Here is a 13,242-nt window from a genome sequence, read left to right as displayed (position 1 = left end):
ACACTGAACGTGGCCAGGCCAGCCCTCAAGTGTCCTCGCTCTGAAGCCGTGATGCTGTCTTCAGTGGGCCCTCAATGCTGTGCAGAGCTCGTACTGCACCCCGAGTTTGCCCCAATCTTACTGTCCCAGCGGTTTCCCACCTGCCCTTCCTGCCGACTGGCACAGATCTCGCCCCGTCCTCACACCCCATGGAAAAATCATCCATCGATCAGGAGAACTCAAAGGCTCCCATTACAACTGCTGCTTCTTCATGATGACAAAATGGAAATAGAGTCGGAGGCTTGGCCCAGCCGGCGTGGCTCAGCAGTTGAACACAGAGCAATGGTCGAGGAGATGGAGGTTCGATTCCCAGTCAGGGCACATGCCTGGGCTGTGGGCTTGTTCCCCGGGGGGCGAGCAGGAGGCAGCGGATCAGTGACTCTCATCATTGATGTTTCTCTCTCTCTCCCTCTCCTTTCTTCCTCTGAAATCAATAAAGACATATTTTAAAAAAACAAAACAAAAAAGAATTGGAGGCTTGGTTCTAGTTTGAAACATGAGAACGTGTCTACCGAAAAGTAGTCATTAGAATAATCTTATAGCCAGTTACTCAAGTGGCCCCAATTATTTAGTAACATCTTTTTGAAACGTGGTTACCACCTATTAACGTGAATACAGTAAAAGTGACCTAAACACACACTGTGCTGGCAGCCTGGGCCAGACACACGATCTCCGCCTCTGCGTTAGATCAGTGAATAAAAGAACTGGACATGAAAAGGCCACATTCTCCACACTCGGTGTTGTCCCGTCATTGCAGCACTGTCCCCGCTCCCCTGAAGCATCCCGCCTCCACAGACGCTGTTCGTCCGCCTGCACGTGGTCCCCATTGACGCCTCCCCTCCAGCCCAGCACCATCTCCAGACCCTTCAGCAGAGCTTCCTGAGATGCTGTCCCACTCACTTCTCCGTTCCAGCTCCGCCTGTCCCCTCTCAGGCCCACCCTGATGCGCTCACCCTTCACCATCCACAGAGCTTGTCCCGTCCAGCTCAGCAGTGGACACCCAGTGTCCCCGTGGGCAGTCCCTGCTTCACCAAACATCGCCTGTCAGCACCATCTGACCCGGGGAGCTCAAGACTCCCCTGGAAACACTTGCCTCCACCATCTCCCATTTCCTCGTAGGCACCTGGCCCCTGCATCTCACTGGCAATTCCCTTTCTCAGGCTATTGCTGGATTGCTCTCTGCTCTCTTATTTCTTAATGACAGTGTGGCCCAAGGATCTGCCCTTAAACCTCTTTTCTCTGTTTCCACACTCATTCTGTGGGTGATCATAATGAGTATTATGACTTTAGATAAAATGTTTATGTTGACAAGTCATTGAATGTTAAACTTACCTATTTGACTTGCTACCTGACATCCTATTTGACATCAGTTGGATGTCTAATCTCTGACACGTGTCCTGTCTTTCTCCCAGAAACCTGTGTAAATTTAACCTTCCCGTCTCACTTGGTGGAAACAACATCCTAGTTGCCATGTCCTGTATTCAGCCTGTCAGCTAATCCGAGGCTCTTCCCTCACGGCGTACCCAGGATAAACCGCTCCGCGCTCAGCTGCTTCGTTGCCCCCCCCCCCCCCCCGGGTCCCGGCTCCTGCTCTCTCCCCGGATAGTTTCGGTACCCTACGAACTGGCGCCTGGTTTCCTCCCCTCTCCCTTCCCATCGGCTCTCAGCAGAGCAGCCGGAAGGATTCTCTGTTTGAATGATGGGTGAGATCACATCCTCTCTGCTCAAAACTTCCCCAGAGCTCCTCTCAGGGCAAACGCCAGCATCTTTACAGCGACACGTAAGGACCTGAAGGACTGGCACCCTTTCCCTCCCTTCAGTGACGCTCCTTGTCCGCCTCTATAAAGCACGGTGCAGGTGAACGGCGCCCCCTGGAGTTGTTCCTTGAGTAACGTGTGAGGCCTTTCGCATGGCCCTGCTCTCCACCTCAACCCTGCTCCTCCCACCCTGCTGCTCTGCTCCAAAAACAGCTGAATTTTCATTCTTCCCCCAAAATGCCTGCGTCCCTTCCAGCTGAGCGCGACGCTGTACTGAGCTCGCCCCGGGATGACCTTCCCCGTCAGCTGCGCGGAGCCCGCCCCGTCCAGGCTGAAATAGGGCCTTTCCATTAGACCCCCACCACACCCCTCTTGAGTGCTGCGACCCGCGTCCCTTCCCCTTCCCCCCTCCCTGCTGCACTTTTGTCTTCATGGCTCTTGGCACCCTCTATGCTATTAGGCAGTTTACCTGCTCACCTTGTATAATCTTGGTCTCGCGTCACTGAAGTACAAGTCCCCTAATGGATGGCGTTTCTGCCTGTTTTGTTTGCTGCTGTATCCTCAGCATCTGGAATGGCCCCTGGTACATTATAGAACATAAAAAATATGTGCCAGATAAAGGGAATTAATGAACTGAAATGTGTTAAACATCTATGTTGCCAATAAAGTAAGAATTCTGGCCAAGAATAAGTCAGCAACAGGAGTGCCCAATCAGCCACCTTTTAGACAGTGGGAATGAGCTTGACTCAGTTTCTCTGTTAGTTCCCTTCAAGCAGAAAGTAGACTTTCAGCTGGGTCAGGAATCTTAAAGGGATGTGTCGCCGTTGCCCAAAATAGCCCCATCAGGATCGGGAAGTTCCCACCAGAAGCCCTGGGGTTGCTGTGCTGTTTCTTTTTCAGGAGAAATCCCATCTGGGACACACGCTCTCCAGAGACCATCGCCCCTCACTACGCTTTGGTCCACAGCGCGCCAGGACTGACCCGACCACCGGGGCCGCACAGCCACCACTCATCACTTACGGAACAGACGGCGATTTCCGTTTCCAGACACAGTGGAGATCAGTGCCCCGAGGTCCTCCTCAAAGCTGACGAGACGACCCCAAGCCCTTACCAAAGGAAAAACAGATAATAAGGCCTTTTTCTTTAGCACCAGCGTCACTCCTTGAAGTTGTGTATTTAGGAGGGCAAGTCGAGTTAAGCGGGTCCTGTTTAGCGTACTTCCTACATGCGCATTCATTCACGGGTCATTATTTCGTTTCTCCTTTTATATTCATTTATTAAATATCTATGATGAATTTAGTCCATACATCTTTTGTTATTTCCTTTAACAATATTTATTAAAAACTGACAATGTCCCAGGTACACTGCTAAGGATGGGAAATATAAGACCACCCCAAATATAGGGTGGCTCATTCCACAAGCAGTAGACCCTGGAGTGTGAGCATCAGGTCACAGTACGCGGGACAGTGCACTTACCTGCCTCTCTCCTCTCTGCATCAAGACCTCTACCCATTCTTCGGATTCTATGCAGCTGCTTTAGGAGATCCAGCGGTGCCTCCTGCGTGCCCATGAGCCCAGTCCTCCCCATTCCCACCTCCTGTTTTCTCAGGGCCCCTAGGGCACCAGGTCTTCTAAAGAGTACCCATCACTACCCGACACAGATGCAGCACCCAGGCACTGTTCATGCCACCTGTGGTTCTCCTAGCTCAGGAGGCGATGTCTGCAGGTCTCTGCCCATTTGTGGGGATGTGGTCACCCTCAGGACAGGGTGTGGAAGTGCCAGCTGTCACGGAGCCTGGCAGTCAGCACGCATCGGAGCTGTGCTCCTTCCATAGAATCCGCCCCCTTCCTCCTCTTGCCTACACTATGTGGCTCCACCACGGGGTGATCTTGCTCAAATACGTGTGGTATTTATTATTTAAAGAGACTGTCTCTCATTTATTTTCTCTGTACACTGAGCATGGGGTGATCAGTACATGAGGTTTAACAGTCACGCATGGAACACGCCAGGACCCACGAGACCAGTGGGTGTTGCCGTGAGTGTTCCCGGGGAAATGCTGGGCGGTGCTCAGCAGTCTCCTCAAGCCACTGGCATCTCACCCGAACCCCTCAAGCCTTTCATGCTTATTAAAAAGGGGCAAAGACCGGCTGTATCAGTCAGGTTTCTAAACTCAAGACAGAAGCCAGCGGGAGTCATTTCCCACAGGAAGAGTGTTTGGTGACCTAAGTGTGTCCATGGCCTTGGGAGGGCTGGTGGAGGGATTCTCAGCTGTGCTCCTCTGGGGATGCAGAGCAGATGGAGGTGGTCCCCGGGGGTGACAGGCAGGAGCAGGAAATTTCTACCTCACCCTGCAAAAGGCACCGAGGCGGCTTCCAAAAAGCCTTTTGTTCTCCAGACTTCGTCTGCCAGCAACAGAAGGCAGGAGCTGCCCGACGTCAGCCTCTGCCCGTCTCCTCCCTCTGAAATTGGTTCCACAGCCTTCTCATCGGCTGACCTGTGTTTGCACCGAAAATGAGAGCTGCAGAGCAGCCTGGGAAATGGAGAATTTTGCTTTGTAACCTCTCCAAGTGAAACAGAAAGGACAGGCGTGCCCTCTACTTTTCATCAGAATGCATATTGAAGTCCACTCCCTTTGGCCATCAACTTGGTCATGAACCTGGTCACAGTAGCAGTGAGTTGTTGCAGAAGCTGAAGCTCAGTCTGTGAGCCCGCAGGAGACTTGGGTAAACACCTGTGAGCTGTCTGGCTCTGACACCTGTGGGCCACAGTTTCCACACTGACGGTGACATCTAGGCCACCCTGCAGGTGATCACAGGGACCACGCTCAACGTGAATGTGAAAACTTCCCCAGGATCGGCACTAAGCAATTATCAGAAGATATGGTCAAAGAAAAACCACATGCGATCACACCGGTTACAATTAGAGACTGAGTGCTTTGTTTCATTCTAGTTTTTGAAGAATGGTGCCATTTTTATAGTCTGTAAATTACCACATTACCTCATTTCCAGTCGACTGGGAATTTAATGTGATAGGGAAAACGACGTCCAGTTAAGCTCCCTATAAACATTTGTGGCACCACATCAGCTTATCTAGAATGTTCTAGGTCCTATGAGAGACATTGTTTTAACAAATACCAAAAGCCATGTCAGAATTCGTTTATTCTGTCATTTACAGCTCTGTATGCATATTTCCAGACGCCCCCATCTTTGCATTGGAAAGCCTTTCCCGTCTGGGGGTTGTCAGGACCCCGTGTGCGTGCGACGCTCAGTTCACGTTTCAGTTGCTGTCTGTGCGAAGGCGTCTTAAGCTCTGGACAGTAAAGAATGAAGGTCTCTGCCCAGCAGCCCCTCCCTAGCAGCAAAGGACTTACTAGGGAATTACTTTTCATTTTGTGCTATCGTTTAGATGGAGAAAGTATAAACTCATAATTACCTGGCGTGATTTACTATTTTGACTGAGCCCCAGTTGTCAGAGGGATAAGATGACCTACGAGCAGTAGAGCGTTGAGCCCCAGAAATCAATAAATATAATAAAGCCCTTTCACTGCCCCTGCCTTCCTCCCACCAAGTCAATTGCTTTTTACCTTCTGGTTTTTCATGAAAGTCCTACAATTCATTTTACTACCTGTCACGGGTGAAATGCCTTTTTTTCCCTTAGGAGACACAGATGTTTGATATTTCAATTCTCTCCCTGATTTTCACTTTCATCTCTGTGTCTAGGATGTCACCCGCCTACCGAGTGTCTTAGGCCCAGATGTGGGCTAGATCCCCACAGTGATAAAAACAAGGTCGGGCAGGGCGGTCAGTGAAGACGGTCAGGCTCACGCCTGCAGCCGCTGTTATTTTCTGTAACGGTACCCGGCTGGTCCACACCTCAGTGTGAACCGCCTGAGAGGTCCTAAGAGTGGAACACACTGCTTTTCCCTTTCCTACAAATAGAAATCTCTGAGCAGCCGACGCTCGATTTCACCCCCAGACAGCGGGCTCAGGCACCTGAGCCCCCAGGTTTCCCTCTTTAGGAAGTTCATTTGTCTGCCTCACACCCAGGGCATCCCACGTTGGCTGCCGATGGCACACATCCCCTGTGACAGTTCCCTGGGCACCAGGCCTCAGGGACATGTCAGGGATGGGAGTGGCCGCCCCTGCTCGCGCCCAGTGGCTTTGTTGCTGGACTTCTCCACCTGGTCCTAAAAACGGCTCCCAAGGAAATGTGATTCTTTGGCTCATGCCAGGAACGGAATTTTCCACGGTGCCTGGAGAGGCTCAGCTCATTTTGTAGCATTGATTTCATAACCCAGTCTTTCTCCAGAGTCCTTGTAACAGATGTTAGAAAATGCAGAGTCCTGGAGGCAGGTTGAGCTGTGCAGTGAGGGCCCTTTCGTGGATGGAAAGGTGGGGATGCGGCAGGGGCTCCAGGCACATCCCCAGAGCTGCATGTGGGTGAGACTCGGGCACTGTGGCTGTGGGACCCGTTCACCGCCTGCTCATCAGGCCAGACTCTGCCGCGTACTAGACAATGTGAATGCAATTGTCAAGTCTATGCTGGGCTATTTATCGATTCCTTCAGCTCATATATTACTGTGTGTTGTTATTTATAGCCTCAGTGGGTGAGATTCAATCCTACAAGATGTCTTTATAAAGCAGAGAAGCACTTAAAGGAGAAATATAAAGACACAAAATTAGAAAACTGCAGATCTAATGCATGAACTTCACAATATAATACCATTCCTTGACAATTTTTTTCATATTCTTGTTTTCAACTTACACCTGTTACCTTCAGAGTGTACTGTTTACCTAAAGCAAGCATCTCATGTAAAGTGTGTGCTTCCTAAAAGCGGAGTGAGCTGTGAGCATCCAAACCAAGGGGGGAGAGCCTGCCTTCTCTTTTCCCTTGTTCGGTGTGTCTAAACATCACTGCATCATGCGCGGCCTGGCCCTGGGTGTGAGTCCAGCGCGGGAGCCATTGCAGGTGCCCAGGCCTCCCACCTGCCCCCTGCAGCGGCTTCCAGACGCACCACCTCCTGCTTCTGCTGCATCCCAACAGCTGGCACTAGGTCCCCCCCCCGAAGCGTGCAGCAGACACGGCCTGCGGCTCACGGAGCACCCTGTCTACTCCACTCAGACAGGGTCAGCCTGGGCCACCCAGGCAAACAGCGAAGGCTCGTCTCTGCGTGGGTTATAGTCAACTTTCTGCTTGTCGGCATCACAGGCACTCACCTCACACACACGCTCTCATAGACACTGCACACACCACACATGCACACACACACTCACACTCTCATAGACACTGCACACACCACACATGCACACACACACACACGCTCTCATAGACACTGCACACACCACACATGCACACACACACTCACACTCTCATAGACACTGCACACGCCACACATGCACACACACTCACACTCTCATAGACACTGCACACACCACACATGCACACACACACTCACACTCTCATAGACACTGCACACACCACACATGCACACACACACACACGCTCTCATAGACACTGCACACACCACACATGCACACACACACTCACACTCTCATAGACACTGCACACACCACACATGCACACACACACTCACACTCTCATAGACACTGCACACGCCACACATGCGCACACACACACGCTCTCATAGACACTGCACGCACCACACATGCACACACACACTCACACTCTCATAGACCCTGCACACACCACACACGTACACACACACACTCACACTCTCATAGACCCTGCACATACCACACATATACACACACGCACACTCACTCACCACACATATTCACACCCACTCACACATACAGCCACATACACCATCACGCTCACGTGCACACCGTGTTCTTGCATCTCTCATAGTTGGGCACTCCTCACACTTCTTTCCTATGTCTGCATGAGGAAGGGTCATGTTTTATTCCTGTCTTCCCCCAAACTTTCTGTGTTCAACATTCAGAATTGCTCTCACCCACACACCGTATGGCCAAAGTACTTGCTGCGTCTGCCACACCATCAGAGCTTTATAAGATTACAAGCTGCTGAAAGATAAAACTTTGTTTTCCTATTTCTCACGTGGCAAAGGGTTCCCTGGGTCCTAAGCAGAGGCTGTGGCCACATTGTAACCGAGTTCCATCGACCAAACTGGGGTGACATCTGACTTTCTTTCAGGAGCACGGGATACCCATCGACATGGGCTACGCGGTGGCCCCGCACCACTCGGGCGTCTACCCGGTGCACATGCAGCTTTACACAGCCTGGAAGAAGGTCTGGGGCATCCAGGTGACCAGCACCGAGGAGTACCCGCACCTGAAGCCCGCCCGGCACCGCAAGGGCTTCATCCACGACGGCATCATGGTGAGTGTGCCACGTGGCGGGTGGGGACGCGCGTGCCACTGCGCACCTCCTTCAAACAAGCGTCCCAAACCCCTGCCACGGGCAGTGGTGACGGGCCACCGTGACTGCACGGTCTGCACGCTTGCTCCCTCAGCTGGGAGGTGGTCCTGGCAACGTCAGACAAGCTCAAAATACTGGAAATGGGTTTCACATGGACGATTCCCCGTAGTTTCAGGATTGGTTTTGCCCGAGGCCCTTCCACTTCAGGGAATGTCTTGCTGTCTGTTTGGTTGGTGGTTGTACTGAGTTTCCCAGGCAAAGTGTGAGTTCATAAGTCAGGAAACACCCACACGTCACCGCAGGATCAGCAGACAGCACCTCCCACGCAGCACCCGAGGGCTGCGTCTCCCCACCCAGCTCGCGTGGCTCCGGACACTGAGGACCACCTCAGGGCATCTCGTTTTCGTCTTTCTTTCCCTCACACACACAAAAGCAAAGGCATATGTGTACTTTCTTTCCAGATGTTATAATTGAAAAAATAATAATCTCATGCAAGAATGACGTATTAGTCCTTTATATGGGAATAAAACCACATGAATTTTAGATGGAAATTTATAACTATTCATTAGAACGAAAAAAAATAGTCTTCTTTCCTTTGAGATAAAATAGCCATCTTAAAGTGTCCATCGCTCTGGGAGCACCTGAGCCACGTCCTCAGGATCAGTCGTCTAGATCAGAGCAAGGCTAACAAATGATTCTCTCCCTATAGAGAGTGACATGGTCCCAATCCATTATCCAGGTTCTTGTTAGAATTAGCTGCCTGTCCTGTCCTTCTGTACATCTCATCAACCATCTAAAACCAAAGGAAGCCCGGCCAGCGTGGCGCAGCAGCTGAGCATTGACCTAGGATCCAGGAGATCCCAGTTCGATTCCCGGTCGGGGCACAGGCCCGGGCTGTGGGCTCGATCCCCAGTTGGAGGCGTGCAGGAGGCAGCCGATCAATGACTCTCTCATCATTGATGTTTCTCTCTCCCTTCTTCTCTCTGAAATCAATAAAGAGATATTTAAAAAGAAAAACAAAGGAAAAGCAAACCTGCTCAATATTTGTTCATCATAAAACGTGAATGTTGTGCTCTAAGTTGGTGCTGGAAGACTCAGATTTAATGGAATCAGTGATCACGCAGAGGGTGGGGTTGGTGTTCACTGAACTCCAGGAGGTATAAAGGGTGTCACTCCTATAATTTCAAATCAGAGGAAAGGACCATGGGTGGCATGACCCTGTGACATATTATGAAATGAAAACATTCCTTTAACCAATATTACATGCATTTATTTTCTTTGAATTTAATACAAACTATTATGAAAATTAAGCAGAGAATAAATAAAATTATAGCTACTCGGTACAATTGGATGCATTTTTCCATTAGATTATGAGTAATTTATTGTTCAAAATAAATTCTCAGAATAAAATTACTTATTTGCTTTCTCTGTTGAACATTCAGATTTACAACAGCATTAACCACAGAACATGCCAGGAGCAATCATTAGATCATGTGACTACTTCTGTGATTAAATCTCAGTTCAGAGTGCAGTACAAACACAACTAGGCAGAGGGGGGGCCGTGCTGGGAGCTGATTGTCCGACCGTCACCCAGAGGCCAGGAGAGGACACCTAATGTCACAAACAATGTAACCTTGGAGAATCTCCACATTTGAATTAAATTAACCCTAAGAAGGCCTGTATTTTTGCCAATCCTTAAACAAAGCTCAGCTGGTGGGTGAGCTTTATAGAACCAAGTGAAAATGCTTTAGCACATCTAGGCCAGAAAGACGGACACGCGGGTCTCAGAGCAAATGCAGTCTGAAACTTCCTGGGCAGAATGACAAACTGAAGCTGTCAGACACGTGAGGAGGCAGGTTCGTTGGGAAAGACAATAATGCCGGGAACATAGAGGCAGCGGGCAAAGAGGAGACCAGACGTGAGCCGGATGGACTCCATGGAAGACGCCACAGGCTGAGCCTCCAGGGCTGAGCAGGGCTGTGAGGACAGGACACTGTGGGCGCCATTCACTCGGGTCCCCAGGAGTCGGCGCCGACGCAGGGGCAGGTAACACACACCCACAGCTTGGAGGTAACAACTTCCTTAATATGTACATCATCACACCGTCATCAGCTCGGCGTCGCGGTGAGACCCGAGCTTCCGCAACCAAGGCTGACAGGCAGGGCCCTGGGTGCTGGCGGTGGTTGGGGAAGTCATGTCACCTGTTTGCCGCCCTCAGGTCCTCCCTCGGCAGACCTGCGGGCTCTTCACCCACACTATTTTCTACAAAGAGTACCCCGGAGGACCCCAAGAGCTGGATAAGAGCATCTGCGGAGGCGAGCTATTCCTCACCGTCCTCCTGAACCCAGTATGTATTGTTTATGCTTTTTACGGTAGCACCAGCATTTTCCAGTGCGTTTCCTCTTGTCTCTATTCTCAACCCTTTCACAACAGTCGTTGGTAAATACTAGCCCTACGAGAGAAATTAGACTACATGTCCAAAGTATTCAACTCCTTGATGATTTTAAATCAAAGGAAAACAGCGATTTTTTTAAAAGACAGTGTTGAATATAGCGATTAAACTTCCCGTATCCCTCATGGTTGGCTTGTCCTTCAGGTGCAGTAAAGACATGTGAACACGCATTCACAGTACCGTGAGGGACGCACATTTTGTTCATAAGTTGAGTTTGCTTCTGGCTCAGGACCTTGGTGGACACACTTCGTTCCTCCCCTAGAAATGCTCACAGGGCAGGAGGGCGTTGAACACAGGTGGCCCCGAACCGTCTTCTGAATGAGGGACATCTGAGGCCTGTTTTAAAAACCTCCACTGATTTTATTTGGAACCAAAGAGAGAATTTGCCCTTTTTTTCTTTACTTGTGTCCTTTCAACTTTCCATGTGTAGCAGTTTCATTTCCTGCTACATATGGGAAGGCACAGCAGTTGGGGATTGGTTGTCACAGGGTAATGTTGGGATTATTTCAGATCTCTGACTTCCCTCCCATGAAAACCCCGTTTCTGAGACCTCAAGCAAGTGTGTCCCCTTTTACACCCAGCGCCCACCGTGTTTAACGTAAGGACGCTCACTCTCAGAGAGACTCATTCACACTTCAAACAAAACTGTAGCTCAGCATCTGCAGTGACGCTCCAGGTATGTTTAAAAGAAATTGTTTAGTTATAATTGGTATTTTCAATTCCTGAAGGAATTAAATAAATACCTGCATTGCGTAAAGATGAAACTTGTAAATTGGATTGCAGGGGAGGGAAGTGGGGTGAAGATGCTTTGTCTGAGCCAGTAATAGAACACCTCCCCTCACAGTACCCCGTCATTAGCAACCACACAAAGTACTAACTGCTACGAACCTCACGTAAAACCTTTATCGTGGCCGCACAGATTTATCTAAGCTGCAGGTGGAGCAGAACAGCGGCAGAGGGTCGTTTGCAGGAGGCTCCTTTTGTCCGTCTGCAAACTATACTTGCTTATCCTTGTGAACTGACAGTAGACTCAAAATAGGGCACCTGAGTGAGGGACAAAGGCCCAGGTAGACCCGGCATGGGTAGCAACGCTACGCATGGCCAGGAGTGTGGCTAACACAGGACATCCTAAGCATGGCAGATAGTGGTCCACAAAGATACAGGACCAAGAAGGGATGTGGCTCAACCCACGAGCAGTGTGCAGCCGTAGCAGTTAGTGATGTGCCACTCGGGCCTCCCGGAGACAGGCGCAGATGCACCTGATGAGTGACGTCAGCATGGGCTCCATCCAGAGCTGCTTTGGCAGAAGTTAGCACATGTACAGGTCAGTGCTCTGCAGAGAAACAAACCAACAGGATGGGCAGAGGGGGATTTATCATAAGGAGCATGCTCATGCGCTGATGGAAGTGGACAAGTCCCATGATTTGCAGGCAGCAAGTTGGTGACTAAAGAGGGTCAATGGGTCAGGTCCAGTCCAAAGGCCGGCAGGCTGGAGACCCAGGAGGAGCCCATGTTTCAGTTCAAGTTCCAAGGCAGAAAACCCAATGTCCCAGCTCAAAGGCAGCGAGGCAGGATGAGGTCCCTTTTACTCACAGGGGAGTGAGCCCTTTTGTTCTATTTGGTCCCTCAACTGATTGGATGAGGCCCACCCACACTAGTGAGCAATCTGCTCTACTCAGTTGACCAATTCAATTGTTATTATCATGTAACAACAGCTTCACAGACACACCCACTGTAATGTCTGAGCACCCTGAGAACCTGTCACGTTGACTCATACAAGTAACCACCCACCAGGTGAGGAACCTCATGTGAGGGAAATAAAAGATGGCAGTGAGTGAAGAATGCAGAAAAGATCGTGTAACCTTAGGGCTTTTGTCCGTGGGCCCTATGATGAATAGAGGCCCACAGGTGATGGGCTGTGAGCAGAACCCCCCCACTGACGTGGGAGGGGCGTTGAGGCTGTTGGATTAACTACTGTTTCACATGGGATGGTCCAGCAAGTCTGGCAGGGAATGAGCTGCAGGAACGGAGCAAGGAGAGGGGAAAAGAGGCAGAGACAAAATGACAGGACGCCGGCCATCACCTCCCTCCTTTCCCTGTTATCCAGCCATCGCGCTCCTCTTTGTCAGAGTAAGGCATCCCCTGGGCGTCGCTCCACAGCCAAGCCGGGACGAACACCTGCCGTCCATGGGTGTGAAGGCGCGCCGGCACCCTGAGTTCATTGATATGCAACCCTAAAGAGCAGTCACGTGCTAACAGAGCCAGTTCCCAGAGGAGAGGCCTGTGCTGACACTGTGTTAGGCGTCAGCCGGCGTATCGGGGAAATGTGTTTGTCCATGAAATTACCAGAGAGGCGACCGCTTTTCTGCCAGCTCTCTGACCGGCGAGGAGCGTGGGGGTCTGCCAGGTCTTGAGCGTGGTGATATGTGACACTGGTGGTGGCGTGAGCTGTGAGGGTAAAGACCATTCCAACTTCCTTTTCTCGTTAGTGATCAGCATTTTCATATCCTAAAAGTACTACAGACACCCTCTGATGACCCCTCCCTGTGTGGTGATTGTCTCTGGATTTCCGGCGACCCACAGCTTTCTGTCTT

General features: G+C 50.6%; 1 protein-coding gene across 1 annotated transcript in view; it reads left to right on the top strand.

Moving 5' to 3' along the window:
* LOC107527843 (N-deacetylase and N-sulfotransferase 4) overlaps positions 1-13,242 on the top strand; it is a 141,922-nt gene that overhangs the window by 74,937 nt on the left and 53,743 nt on the right. Inside the window, exons 4-5 of the mRNA XM_016200707.2 lie at positions 7,972-8,157; positions 10,415-10,543. Of these exons, the coding sequence (XP_016056193.1) occupies positions 7,972-8,157; positions 10,415-10,543 (315 nt within the window). The remainder of the gene's footprint in view (positions 1-7,971; positions 8,158-10,414; positions 10,544-13,242) is intronic.

The sequence above is a fragment of the Miniopterus natalensis genome, chromosome 4 (assembly GCF_054644295.1).
Source record: "Miniopterus natalensis isolate mMinNat1 chromosome 4, mMinNat1.hap1, whole genome shotgun sequence".
Lineage (NCBI taxonomy): Eukaryota > Metazoa > Chordata > Mammalia > Chiroptera > Miniopteridae > Miniopterus > Miniopterus natalensis.
This window is presented reverse-complemented; position numbering and strand designations above follow the sequence as displayed.